General features: G+C 35.4%; 1 protein-coding gene across 5 annotated transcripts in view; it reads right to left on the reverse strand.

Moving 5' to 3' along the window:
• Positions 1 to 13,701, reverse strand: part of RAI14 (retinoic acid induced 14) — a 146,663-nt gene that overhangs the window by 8,569 nt on the left and 124,393 nt on the right. For 4 of the 5 annotated variants that reach the window (XM_053592403.1, XM_053592416.1, XM_053592410.1 and 1 more), the window contains 8 exons: positions 12,750 to 12,820; positions 11,272 to 11,378; positions 10,431 to 10,609; positions 10,180 to 10,208; positions 9,018 to 9,104; positions 7,798 to 7,884; positions 3,951 to 4,005; positions 1,242 to 1,360 (listed from right to left, as the gene is read on the reverse strand). In XM_053592403.1, coding sequence (XP_053448378.1) covers positions 1,242 to 1,360; positions 3,951 to 4,005; positions 7,798 to 7,884; positions 9,018 to 9,104; positions 10,180 to 10,208; positions 10,431 to 10,609; positions 11,272 to 11,378; positions 12,750 to 12,820 — 734 coding nt within the window. The remainder of the gene's footprint in view (positions 1 to 1,241; positions 1,361 to 3,950; positions 4,006 to 7,797; positions 7,885 to 9,017; positions 9,105 to 10,179; positions 10,209 to 10,430; positions 10,610 to 11,271; positions 11,379 to 12,749; positions 12,821 to 13,701) is intronic. The other variant, XM_053592436.1, reaches the window with a different exon arrangement.

Raw genomic sequence — 13,701 nt, forward strand, 5'->3', positions numbered from 1 at the left:
TTCTGTCACTCTCAAAACACTGGAATTGTTTTGTCTGCAAAACCTCTGATTTAAATTTTTCCTTTGTTTCTTTCTTTTTTTTTTTTTGGTAGAGACAGAGAGTCTCACTTTATGGCCCTCGGTAGAGTGCTGTGGCCTCACACAGCTCACAGCAACCTCCAACTCCTGGGCTTAAGTGATTCTCCTGTCTCAGCCTCCCGAGTAGCTGGGACTACAGGCGCCCGCCACAACACCCAGCTATTTTTTGGTTGCAGTTCAGCCGGGGCTGGATTTGAACCCGCCACCCTCGGTATATGGGGCCGGCGCCGCCCTCCTTTGTTTCTTATACCATCCTGCTTGCCAAGAGGGGCAATGAGTATACTATAGCTAGTATTTCTTTTCTTTTTTTTTTGGACAGAGTCTCACTATGTCACCCTTGGTACAGTGCCATGGTGTCACTGCTCACAGCAACCTCAAACTCTTAGGCTTAAGCGATTCTCTTGGCTCAGCCTCCCAAGTAGCTGGGACTACTGGTACTCGCCACAATACTCGACTATTTTTTGTTGGCAGTTGTCATTGTTATTTAGCTGGCCTGGACCAGGTTTGAACCCACCACCCTGGGTGTATGTGGCTGGCACAGTAATCACTGTGCTATGAGTGCCAAGCCAGTATAGCTAATTCTTACTGAGTTCTTAAATCTGGTAAATGATCAGCTTTACTAAATTGATGACTAATACATATACATATGTAATTTAAAATAAAAAATTTTAATGTATATAAAAATTAAAATACAAAATCTTATATATACATAATTATTAGATATCACTCTATGTAATATATTTATATATACATTTTATTTATATAAAGCGCTTATACATTTATACATATACTTTTTTTTTTTTTTGGTTTTTGGCCGGGGCTGGGTTTGAACGCGCCACCTCCGGCATATGGGACCGGCGCCCTACTCCTTGAGCCACAGGCGCCGCCCTATACATATACATTTTTATAAGAATATCTAATTGTCATATCACATATATAATGTATGTTAATTACATATGATGTACCAATTTAGCAATTTGCAGAAATAGCATCAATAACACTCTCAAGAAACAAATGATTTGAAACTATAATATGCTTAAAGATAGCTGCATTTAAAAAGAAGAAACTAATATAGATATTTAAAATATAATACGTCTGATACTCCTAAAATAAACAATAGAGTGACTCTATAGAATCGTCATGGTAGCAACCTATTTACCTACCTGTAATTTATCTTGTAATTCCTTATTGTGTAAGGTAAGGGAAGCAACTTTTGCTTGCAATAGGACAAGAAGATCTTGTTGGTCAGCTTCAGAACTTATATCCAATAAGCTATCAGCACCTTGAAAAGATACAGGCAATTTGAAATACAAAAAATTAAGCTGCTATTATTTCTCTGATCTCTAAAAATCCACATTCTGGCCTGATCCACTTCTTCCTGGTCCTGAGTATGAAATCCCCACCAGCTAGACAGACAAACTGCAATTTACATGGATATATATATATTGATTCTAAAAACTGATGCATTTGGTCACACATTTTCCATTCACTGAAGTGTCCTATCGTAGTTGCTTCTGGCTCCTTCCTGTCTCAGAAGTCCTAGTTCTGTGGATCCTTTTAGAAATATCTCTGGAATCATGTTCATTTCTTATCCCCACACCACCATTACTCTAGTTCAGATTTTCCACCTTACTTGGAAACTCTGAAAACAGGTCTCTGACAAATCTCTGCCTCTCTCTTCCTTCAAGTAAAAATGTAGCCTGCATGACTAATCTTCCTCAAATTATACCTTGACTGGGTCATTCCTTTGTTTCAAATGCTTCAATTGTTCTTCCTCCAAAAATAATCTCTAAAACTCCTTATCCGGTTTCAGGCCTCTGTAATCTGTCCCCAGTCTACTTTTTCCAAGTTTGTGACTCAGATTCATTGTTATGGTCCCCAATGTGACCATAACAATGGTCTACATTCCCAATAGGTAGCTGATTCTTTCAGCCACAAGATTGTTCTTGTAGCATCTCTCTGCCTAGAAAGCTCTTAGGCATCCTTCAAGACCCATGTCAAACTTTGCCTCCTTATTAAGGTATTCACTGATCACCCTAGCAGGAAATGATATTCTCTTCTCTGACTCCCACAAGAATCAAAGCTGGTAAGCCTCAACATTTTGTCATCCTGATTATCAGGCTGAAATTGCATCTAAAGTGGTGCTATTCAAAGCATTCACTAAGACAAGGAACTTCCTCCATAATGTAACATAATGTACTCCTTTCTCCATCCAGAAGTCTTCTGATGAAAAAAATATCAGCTGGGCATAACAGGGGGGTGCTTAGTGAAAGCTAGTGAATTTCTGGTGCAAACTCCTTTACTAAAGCAGACTGGCAATAGTTTACAGGTCATACTCTAAATAGCACTGATCTAAATTTATTATTATGCTCTTTATTTTCTCACAGCCATTTAAGACACAGATGAAAACTTTTATCTTAATTTGAAAGGCAAAAAGATATTTCTTTGTAGAAATGCTTGCTTCTGATTATAAGGCACTGTTCTGATGTCTGATGCGTAAGCCATAGCTTTCTGATTCCCCTCAATATGAAGTGTGGTCGGTGAAATGAACGAGGGAATTGAAGCATGCCTGTAATGCTAAGTAATAGAAATTACTTCTAAGATACAAGGGAAGGTTTTTAAAGTATCTGATGTAACTCTTCTTGTTCATTTATATTAACATTCATCTCCGCCAGGAATAAGAAAGTTTAATATTTCTAAATTCTGCAAATTAAAGGCTCCAAACACATATGAAATGCACAATAGATTAAGAAACTGAATCCTGGCTCAGCGCCCATAGCACAGTGGTTACGGCAGCAGCCACATACACCCAGGGTGGTGGGTTCGAACCCAGCCCAGGCCAGCTAAACAACAATGATGACTACAACAAAAAATAGCCAGGCACTGTGGTGGGCGCCTGTAGTCCCAGCTACTTGTGAGGCTGAGGCAAGAGAATCACTTAAGCCCAAGAGTTGGAGGTTGCTATGAGCTGTGATGCCATGGTACTCTACCAAGGGCGACATAATGAGACTGTCTCAAAAAAGAAAGAAAGAAAAGAAACTGAATTCTGGAGCAAAAAGGGGTCTTTGAAATATCTATTCTACATGTAAAATTGATTCTGAAAATGCTGTATTATTGTCTTAAAGAGTAAACTCTTAGGAGATACTGTTAAAAGACACAGTGAATTAAACTCTTGCCATGGCTTAGGAGGGAGAAAAAACAAGATAACAAGACCCTATCTTGGCGAAGACAACATGATTCATATGATTTCATTAACACTGTCTCTGCTGATGTCCACTTATAATCCAAAGTAGAAAAGTTCGGTTGAGACAGCTATGGAGGTGCATAGCTGGTCCCGCTCTGTGAAGTAACTTGCTGCTCAGCTTCAACAAATAATTAGCAGACAGCCTGATGCCTGGACCCCATCTCAAGATAATGTTTTTAAATGTATAAATATACAGGCTATGGTAATTTAAGAGCTTATTTTGTAACACACCAATAAGATCTAACAGCAGGTCTAATAACAATTTTCAGTAAATATATTGTGAAAAATATTTTGAGGTGTTTGCAATGGCAGTAAGGTGATAGAAATTCTCTTGGTGACAAAGTCATTAGTCTACTACCATGGGGGGGTTGCTGCCTATACTCATATTCGAAGAAAATGCTAACATTCAGTTAAGGACAAATGAAAATAGAAGTGTATTTTTTCACATCCAAACTGAGAGACTCTTTAAAATCCAAGTTAAGGCCCCCAAAGTTCAGAGCATGTCAGCGAGTGCATTACTGGCAACTGTGCACCAGCATGCTGGCTGTCAACCATGCTGTACCTGACCCTGGCCTGACCTTTGCTCTGTTGAAATGAACATGAGGTAAAGTTGGCCTTCTCATCTTACCTGTTGTACTGTCACTTAGTCTGTCTTTGTTTTCTCGTATAGAACTGATCTCAGCCTGTTGAAACACAAAAATGACTCAAAAGAATATTCCTAAGTGTACCATCTGATTTTCTTCCTTGAGGTTATACACAGGAGAATCCATGTTAACCTACTCTTAATAAACAGCTAGAAGATTTCAAGGAAATAAGATATTTTAGATGTAAGTGAATAAAAACGACAGTTATCTACAAATGTATGATTGCTAACACATTACAAGCTGCACAGGGTATATTCTCAAAATATTTTTCAGAAAATTCACTTAGTGAGTACACATATAAATATACTTAAGACTACGTAATAGCTGATTTATTGGCTATATCATAAAACCTGAAAGGGCAATTACTATTTTCATAATGAAGTAAAATAGAAATTTTAGCCCCCTGTGTTCTATGTTGATTAAAATATTTTTAAGCAGATTTTTTTTAGCTTTATCATTTTATAAGTTATCTGATACTAATGTTATTTTTAATCTTCCTAAGAGAAATCATAACAAATAAGACCTGTCAGGAAAGATAATGGTAATTTTATATGGTCTTAGATTGCAAATGATTGCTGGAAGATTTCCTTTAATCCTTTATTCCTAAATATCTGCCTGTTAATATATTGCAAAAATTCTTGAACTTCAAAGCCACACTCTCATTTCAAAACATTACAGTGACTTGCCAAAAATCACTATGTTTCATTAAGATGAGCCACAGATAATGATAAAAGGTAGAGTTTCTCATCAAAGGAACCTTTGCAAAAGCCCAAATGCTAAATATAGAGTAGCTTGTTTTTGGCAAGTGCTTATCTTTATACAAATTAGTCCTTTCTCTTTTATAAAAAATGTACTTATTTTTGGTTTTCAACTATATGAAGTATGATAAACGGTTAAATTAGACTTGAAATAGTTAAAGTTTACAATTTGGGGAGGTTTTTCTTTTTTAGAGTAAGGGTCTCAATCCATTGCCCAGGCTGGAGTGCAGTGGGAGGATCATAGCTCACTACAACATCAAACTCTTGGGCTCAAGAAATCTTCCTGCTTCAGACCCCCAAACAGCTGAGCCTACAGGCGTATACCACTTCATTCAGCTTGTTTATCTTTTTCTGTAGAGATGGGGTCTTATTACGGTGACCAGACTGATCTCCAACTCCTGGTCTCATGTGATCTTCCTGCGTTGGCCTCCCAAGAGGGATTATAGGTATGAGCCACCATGTCTGGCCTAGAGGAGGTTTCAACAGATGTATACCCATGGAACCACCACTATGAACAAGATACAGATTTCCATTACTCCTACAATTTTTCTCATGCTTCATCATAGCCAATCTTGTCCACTCTATTCCCAGGCAACCATGACTCTCCTTATTGAATTTCGTAGAATTTCTATACAAGGAAATGTCTTACAGTATAAATTTTTGCGACTGGTTTCTTTCACTCAGCAGGAGAATTGTTCAGATTCACCTATGACACAGCTTAAAAGGAATGCAGTTCATTCCTTTTTAGTGCTGAGTAATAGTCCATTATAGGAATATATCTCATTATGTATTAATTTTTTTTTTATCCATTCACTTGTTGATAGACATTTAGATTATTTCCATTTGGGGGATGTTGTAGATAAAATGACTACAAATATCTGTGCATAAGATTTTGTGTAGACATGTATTTTCATTTCTTTTGGGTAAACACCTATGAGTGGACAGCTGGATCATATATTAGGGGTATGTTTAATTTTTAAAGAAACAGTTTTCCAAGGTAGTGGTACCATTTTACATACTTATCAACAGAGTATCAAAGTTCTGGTTCTTCCATATCCTCACTAACTCTTGGTATTTTAGTCTTTTTAACTTTGGCCATTCTAAACAAGTATCACTTTTTACCTTATTTCTTTGCTCAGAAATGACAGTCTTTTATATTTTGAAAATCATGACTTGTGATGTTATTCGTTGAAACATATTGATTCTTTTTAAGTCAGTTATATTAAAAGATATTAGGGTACTAATTATAAAAGCATGACTTCTTTACCTTCCTTTACATGGGAATGCATCTTAAGAGTTTATTAATAAAGTATAAAGTGAGATAAGTGACAGATTGATAGAATCTTTTTCAGATGAATGTGCATAGAAGTTAGAAGAAAACACTTTTAGTAATTGTTGGATGAGGGAAAGCAAAATATGCAATTATACAATTGAAATTTCATCTTAGCAATTACAAACTTTATCTTCTCCCAAGTATAATTACCCAGTAATTGTTAGGTAAGCAAATATCGAATGGAAATATACCCTATTTCCTTAAAAATACTTTTCTAATCACATATGTATAGAATCAGGTGGAATAAGACCTAATGGATTTCCTAAAATAAACATATATACTACTTTCATAGTCAGGAAAATGTTTAATTAAAAATATACAATTACTTTTCAGAAAGAAATTGGAGAATAACAAAAGTTTCTATCTCTTTGGCATGAGGGCTGAATATCAGCCAGACATGGTGGCTCACACCTATAATCCTAGAACTTTGGGAAGCTGAGATGGGAGGATCACTTGAGGCCAGAAGTTTGAAAGCAGCTTGAGTAAGAATGAGACCCCCCATCTTGTAAAGTATAAAAATTAGCCAGGTGTTATGCCATACCCTTGAATTCCCATCTACTAGGGAGGCTGAGGCAGGAGGATCACTTGAGCCCAGGAGTTGGAGGTTGCAGTGAGCTTCACGCCACTGTACTCCATCCAGCCTAGGTAATAGATCAAGACCCCAACTCAAAAAAAAAAAAAAAAAGACAGAGAGAAAGGCTGGTTATTAGATAAGTTCCTATATATATATTTTTTTTTTAACAAAGAAGTTATAAGAACCCTTCACTCACTTTCTCCTACTGTTCATGAATTATGTAGCCATGATATGTTTGTCAAAATGAAGATCTTAACATGGGTAAATTACCATCAACTTAATTATAGACTTTACTCAGATTGTACCAGTTCATTAATGTCCTTTCTCTGTCCTGGGATCCAATCCAGGGAATTACAGAGAATTTTCTAAAATATAATTTTTGCTATTTCCTAAATAATCTTTTCAGGAAAAAATGAGAAGAGTGACTGCCAGCCAGAATCTAGTTAACTTTCACAACTACTCTTTTATAAAAAATTAATTTATTTCTTAATTGACAAACAAAAATTATATATATTCATTGTACATAATGATGTTTTAAAATATGTATATAACATGGAATGGCTAAATACAGCTTATCAGCATGTGTTACCTCATATATTTGTTATTTTCTATGATGAGAACACAAAATCTATTCTCAGTACATCATCCTAAACAATAGTCAAACCATGTTACACAATAGATCTCTTGAATTTATTCCCTCTATCTGAAATGGTATATCTTTTGAACATCTCTCCAACCCTCTTTCCCTCTTTTCACCACTCTACTCTCTGCTTTTATGAGTTCAACTTTTTCAGATTCCACATAAATGAACTTTCTTTTTCTTAAATGAGGAAAATCAATTATTCATTAGTAGATACAACTAACTCACTCTATTCTTTATTATTTTTTTTTTGTTGTTGTTGCAGTTCAGCCAGGGCTGGGTTTGAACCTGCCACCCTCGGTTTATGGGGCCGGCGCCTTACCAACTGAGCCACAGGCGCCACCCAGACTCACCCTATTCTTATTTTGTGGGGAAATAATCAAGGGGGTCCTTCACAGTGAAAAGGTTGTGAACAAATGATTCACAAGTATATTCTATTTTTCATAGTGTTGTATAACTTAAAGCAAGTCTATCACATACAGTATTTTAAAATATAGTAACAAAATTGAACACAGAAAGGAAATACCTTGAAGGGTGGTTCAACAAAAAATACTGATTCCTTTCCTGAAAGTGGTGTTGAAGTTATTGACCTTGAGGAAGACATATCACTCAACTAAAAATAAATAAATAAATAAATAAATAAAAACCACTGATAAAGAATACATATTCGAAATCTTTTCTTCTCCGGTGCCAAAGAATCAACCTGTTTAACCAGTCCAATTAAATCTAACAGTAGGATCCTTAGATTCAATTAATTCAGGGTAACAAACTTTCAGTGCAATTTAGTTACCTCAAATACTTTTTGAAAGTTTGCAGAGTATAATCAAATAATATTGGCTCCTAAACTAATTAGAATCAATCTATAAAACTTCTATTCCAGGTTAAGAATAGTAATAAATATAATAAAATATATACTTAAAATTACTTATTGATGAGATATTTCTCTTTTAAATATGGATTATTCTCTTTGTGGCCTGTAAATTTTTTAATAGCAAACTCCAGCCTATTTTTATTTGCCATTTACACAGATTTCGGTACTTCCTGTTCTATGTTGTAATCACTATAAGCTCAGAAATGAAATGTTCTTTTAAGGGTCATTGTGAAAGTTTTGAGTTAAACAAGAATCAAGAAATGTAAAATTCGCGCAGATGTAAATATATGAAACCCTCCCAGCAACACCAATAAGCCAAGCAAGTTGAAACTTGCCAGGGTGAATCAGAAAGGCTGCTGTCAATGATTGTTTCTTGGAAGTAAATTAATGGACTGTACCATAGTCTGTTTCAAAACTTTCGTAGTGACCTACATGTTAGCCAACCTTATAATTAGAAAAGCAAATATATAGTAGCAGTGTTTTAAAACAACAAAAATTCATTTTCAACTAACTGCCTCACTAGCTACTCATTCTCCCACCCCTTACTAGAACTGTTAATATGAGGAACTAAAAATGGACTGAGTTTATTATCTTAAGGAAATGATTTCTGTCATAAGATTTTGACAATTTTCCTTGAGGCTTTAAAAAAAAAAGATACCAATAAACTCCACAATTTTAAAATAATCAACATTATTTCCATACTAATAATCAAAATACTTACCACAATTTATAATTTAAAAATGCATACAAAAAATTTAAATGTACACTTAAGGGCCAGTTCTAAAACATTCCTTTTTTTGGCCTAAGCACAAAATGACAAAATTGCGGCTTTATTGTTGTATATTTGTTGATTGGTGATCTGCTTTTGTTTTTACCTGGGTAGGACTGATAGGAGGTGGTGGAGCTTTGCGTTTTTTTGGAGTTCCACTTCTTTCTGAGCTTATTTTAGAGACTTGATCATGCTGAAAGTTATCACAGTCCAAAGAATGGAGGTGTGTTAGTCAGGTTAGTAAAGTCTGAGCAAGTAGCTTCATCAAACAAATGAGAAAAACCTCAAAAGTTCATGCATTTCTTACTCCATCAAGATTTAAATGTCCTATCATTATAAAAATAAATAATATGCATGCTCCAAGTTTTCTTCTAGTAGCGAGAAAATACAAACATGTAAGACAAACCAGACTAAGTTGGTGTGGAGAACTAGGAAAGCAGAGGCTTAGGAGTTATCTACCACAATTTAGAACTCAGAATACATTAACAGTCAGCTTTCTGTCTTAATGAAAAGCAGTGGGATTTCCCATACCTCTCTGTATTACTTCCATTCCTTCTTTTAAAGAATGTAAAAATGAGGGAAAGGGGAATCTCATCTCTGAAGGTTATTGATAAATAAGTAATATAGTTAGAACATAATAAATTAAATATTGAATATTTGTTATTTGTTTTCTTCAAGAATCTTGACACATACATAATTAAATATAATAACCAAACATACATCTCCTTCTCAAAAACAGTTACAACATGTTGCTAGGAGAAACTACAAAATAACAGGTCAAACTTCTCAATTTCTACTTTGCATAACAGTGGATGACATTTTAGAAAATCTCTAATTAAAAGAAAAAAGGTAAGTTCTCTTATTTTAATTAAATATGTGTATCTTAACATTTTCATGTTATAGTCCATGTGATATAACAAGTATATAAATTATTGTTATTCAGCCGGAGAATTTAAACCACACCTAACATTTTTACCCAATAGGAAGTATTAGTACATTTCAGAAAAAGATGAATAAATAAGTAGCAAGTTTAAAGTTACATGCTTTTAAAATAAATTGTTAAGAAAACATTTACCACTTTATAACAATGAATCATTTATTCCAAAGACATTTCAGTGCTTAAATATTTTCAGTACAGTCTTTATCACTTTTCTAGTAGACCATAGAGTCATTTAATCTGAATTATTTTCAAATTCCCACAAGCAAAGACAGAAAAAAAAAAAAAAAAAAAACCAAAAGTCCCAAATCCCTTCCCCAAAGATAAATACCTGCTTTGGTTTTGTTGGAGTCTTTAAATCTATAGCGGAAAAAGTGGAAAAAAAGAACTGTAAGAACGATAATAACTCACATACACTTTGGGGTGGGGGTGGGGTAAACAAACACACAACTTAACACTTCATTTTTCTTCAATAATATGTTTAAAAGAATAAAATGTATCATATTGCACACATTCCTTCATCCTTTGGGGAAAATGAACTGGATAAATTTAAAACAACATTGGCTATTTTCTTTCACATACCAGCATCCTGAGAGATTTTTGATAATAGAAGGCTTTGAATTCCTGCATTTTCTGAGAGTTTGGAATAATATAAGGCATTGTGTCCAAGAGAATCTACAAGGTTTAGGTCTGCACCCTTTTTAAGTAAGGCTTCCACAATGTCAGAGCTGCCAATCTCACAAGCCAGCATGAGAGCAGTTCTAAAAAACAAAACAAAAAAAAAAAAGAAAAGAAAAGAAAAAAGAAAAACAAAATTAGTATTAACAAAATGTGAAAAGTCTTTCCTGGGAAATCATTTGTCTTGAAAACAAGGAAAAGAAGATTAACTATAGTTAAAACTTTACTACTCTTAATCTGGGGAATTTGAAGTGGAATGCTCTCAAGATAAAATTAGGTTGTTGTTTTTTTTTAACTTCAGATTAAAACCTTAAACCATATCTAGTCAAACAACATAGACATAACTATCTATACTATTTGGCATAATAGGATGGAATTTAATATTATTGGCAGAAATCTTGTTCTCATTTTACATCAAGCATTTTAAAGAACCTATACTGTTTTTAAAAAGCAACTTTATATTTACTTGTATTTTATTTTGTGTGAAAAGTCACAGAAAATGCTTGTTTACTTCATTATTTAATGGTCTCATCACAGACTTAGTCAGCAGTGATGCCCGGAAAGGTCTGGGAAAAACTGCTTTTAAGTCAACACAGATTCTTGATTATCAAAAGAGTTAGAAATTTGAAAAAGAAAGAAGTTAAAACTCCTTTATAATAAATTATCCAAAATACAGGTATGATATTTTCAAAGACAGCAATGGATATTGCTGAGGTCATACGATTTTTGCTTAATCCTGTGGTACCTTCCACTTTTGTCCCTGGAATTAACATCCGCTCCATGATCCAGGAGAAAGCGACAGATCTCACTGTGGCCATTCTGCACTGCAAGCAGCAGTGGTATATTCCCATCCTAGGAGACAAACTCAGATTTAGACTTTAACTCAGACACCAAATGTCAGAACTGCGGATACCAGCCCTTGTTCTTTACACATTTTGCCCCCCTGGCTTGTACTGTTGGTCTAATATTTAATCCCTGGTGATATTCTGTGCGCGTGTGGGTCTTTGGCTGCATGCTGGCACAATTCTTCTCATGGAATTTGCTACTGGTAGTTTTTCCCCTAGGAGCTTCAAGCCTCTTGGGCTTCTTATATTCTCCCAGCTATCACTTGGTCTGGGTGATGATGTGAGAAAGGGTGGAACATAAAGTGTGTAAAGGCTCAAGGCAAGTATACCAGGTGTAGCAAGGGACAGTTCTGGGGGAATGAAGAACTTGTTTCCACATGGCAAGAAAATATCCCCTCCCCTCTAAGCAGCTTCCTCCCAGTGAGCAAGTATATCCTGTCATTCCACTTCTCTCTTCCAGAAAGTGTAACCTTTAATAATCTTAGTAGGTATCAAAATGCAACATAAATTAAAAGTCAGTCTGTTTACTACATATTACTAACCAGGTCTAGATAAGGAGGTAGTCAAAGTGAATTGTTTAATAGGTCATGAAAATTGGCAATCTTGTTGAGAAAAAAGAAAATTAGACCTCCAATTCATATACAAGCTCTCTATATCAGGGGGACAAAGAATTTAAACATTACAATATAAAATAAATGAAAAAAATGCTACAATATATAGGTATTTTCTGTAATCTTAGGCCTAACACAAACCAGAAAGAGAGGCTGTTATTTTACTTTTTTTTTTTTTTCCTGGAACATACCCCACAAGTTGGTTAATGATTAGCTTTAAGGCAGAAACCATTCAAACAGACAAAGAAAGACGGTTAAGTTACAATATATACAACTATTTAAAAATGGGGATTTTTAAAAATATAATTGCTGCTGAAGGATTATGCCTTATAGTAGCATTTCAAACAGATTTCTAGGCATTATCTCTGTGAAGTTATAATCCTTTCTGTTCTAAAGTACTAAAATTCAGGGAGTGTGACTTTGTTCATAGATCCTACCTGGTAGAAATCACTTCACAATATCTCCATCAGGTATAAGTATAAGCATGTCAATTCTCATGCTGTAGCCTAAAATGTAACCCTGTAACCACATACAACTGCAGAGTTATTATATCTGTATTACATTACATATACATACATTAATGCTTTATTATATTATCCCATTGACGGATGACATATAAACCCATTTTGTAGAAAGGGAACTAGGTTGAAAGGAACAGAACTTTTGCCAAATACTTAGGTGTCTAAAGTCTTACTGACTTTAGAAGTAGCCTGCTGTGCTCTAGAAACCAGGGTCCATCTCCCACCTCTACACCACTTGGTGCTTACCAAATCCTTGAGGTTGATGGGGCTCTTGTGCTCACACAGAACTTGCACGGCTTGAAGGCAGCCCTGCGCCGCTGAGGGAAGGAAAACACAAACACCATCACCAATCACAAAACTACTCTCACGGCTAGGACCATAACAACATTCTAGGAAGGAAAAGTTCATGTTCCACCCAGTCTGCACCTGTTTACTCTAGTTGCACAGAAGAGAAATGGTGATAGAAGATCAAGCATGGCATGTTTGAAATTACTGCTTGAGGGCAGCACCTGTGGCTCAGTGGTAGTGCACTGGCCCCATATACCAAGGGTGGCGAGTTCAAACCCAGCCCTGGCCAAACTGCATAAAAAAAAAAAAAAATAGCCGGGCATTGTGGCAGGCGCCTGTAGTCCAGCTATTCGGGAGGCTGAGGTAAGAGAATAGCCTAAGCCCAGGAGTTGGAGGTTGCTGTGAGCTGTGACACCACAGCAGTCTACCAAGGGCAATAAAGTGAGACTGTCTCTAAAAATAAATGCATAAATAAATAAATAATTGCTGCTTGATTCAGAGTTATGTAGACCTAAAGCCAGTGACTGCCAGTTGCCTGTAGGCAAACATTTGAGTCAGCTTTTCATAAGATTTAGCTTTTCCACAACTACCCTGTTTCCTCGAAAATAAGACAGTATCTTATTTTAAGGTGTGCTCCCAAAGATGCGCTAGGTCTTATTTTCAGGGGACGTCTTATCTTTCCTGTAAGTAGGTCTTATTTTCAGAGGATGTCTTATTTTCGGGAAAACAGGGTAGCACTAAATCCATAAATCTAACCATCAAGAGGTTCAGCATCAACATTTGTTATTTAAAGCACTGCAATGATGATAAGATATTGATAAATAAAATTGACTAATGGTCACCAAGATCCCCAAACCAAAAAATCTGTGTCACATGTTCCCTGAAATCCACATGGGCATATGAATATCTC

This window comes from Nycticebus coucang, chromosome 1 (assembly GCF_027406575.1).
Source record: "Nycticebus coucang isolate mNycCou1 chromosome 1, mNycCou1.pri, whole genome shotgun sequence".
In the NCBI taxonomy this organism is placed as follows: Eukaryota; Metazoa; Chordata; class Mammalia; order Primates; family Lorisidae; genus Nycticebus; species Nycticebus coucang.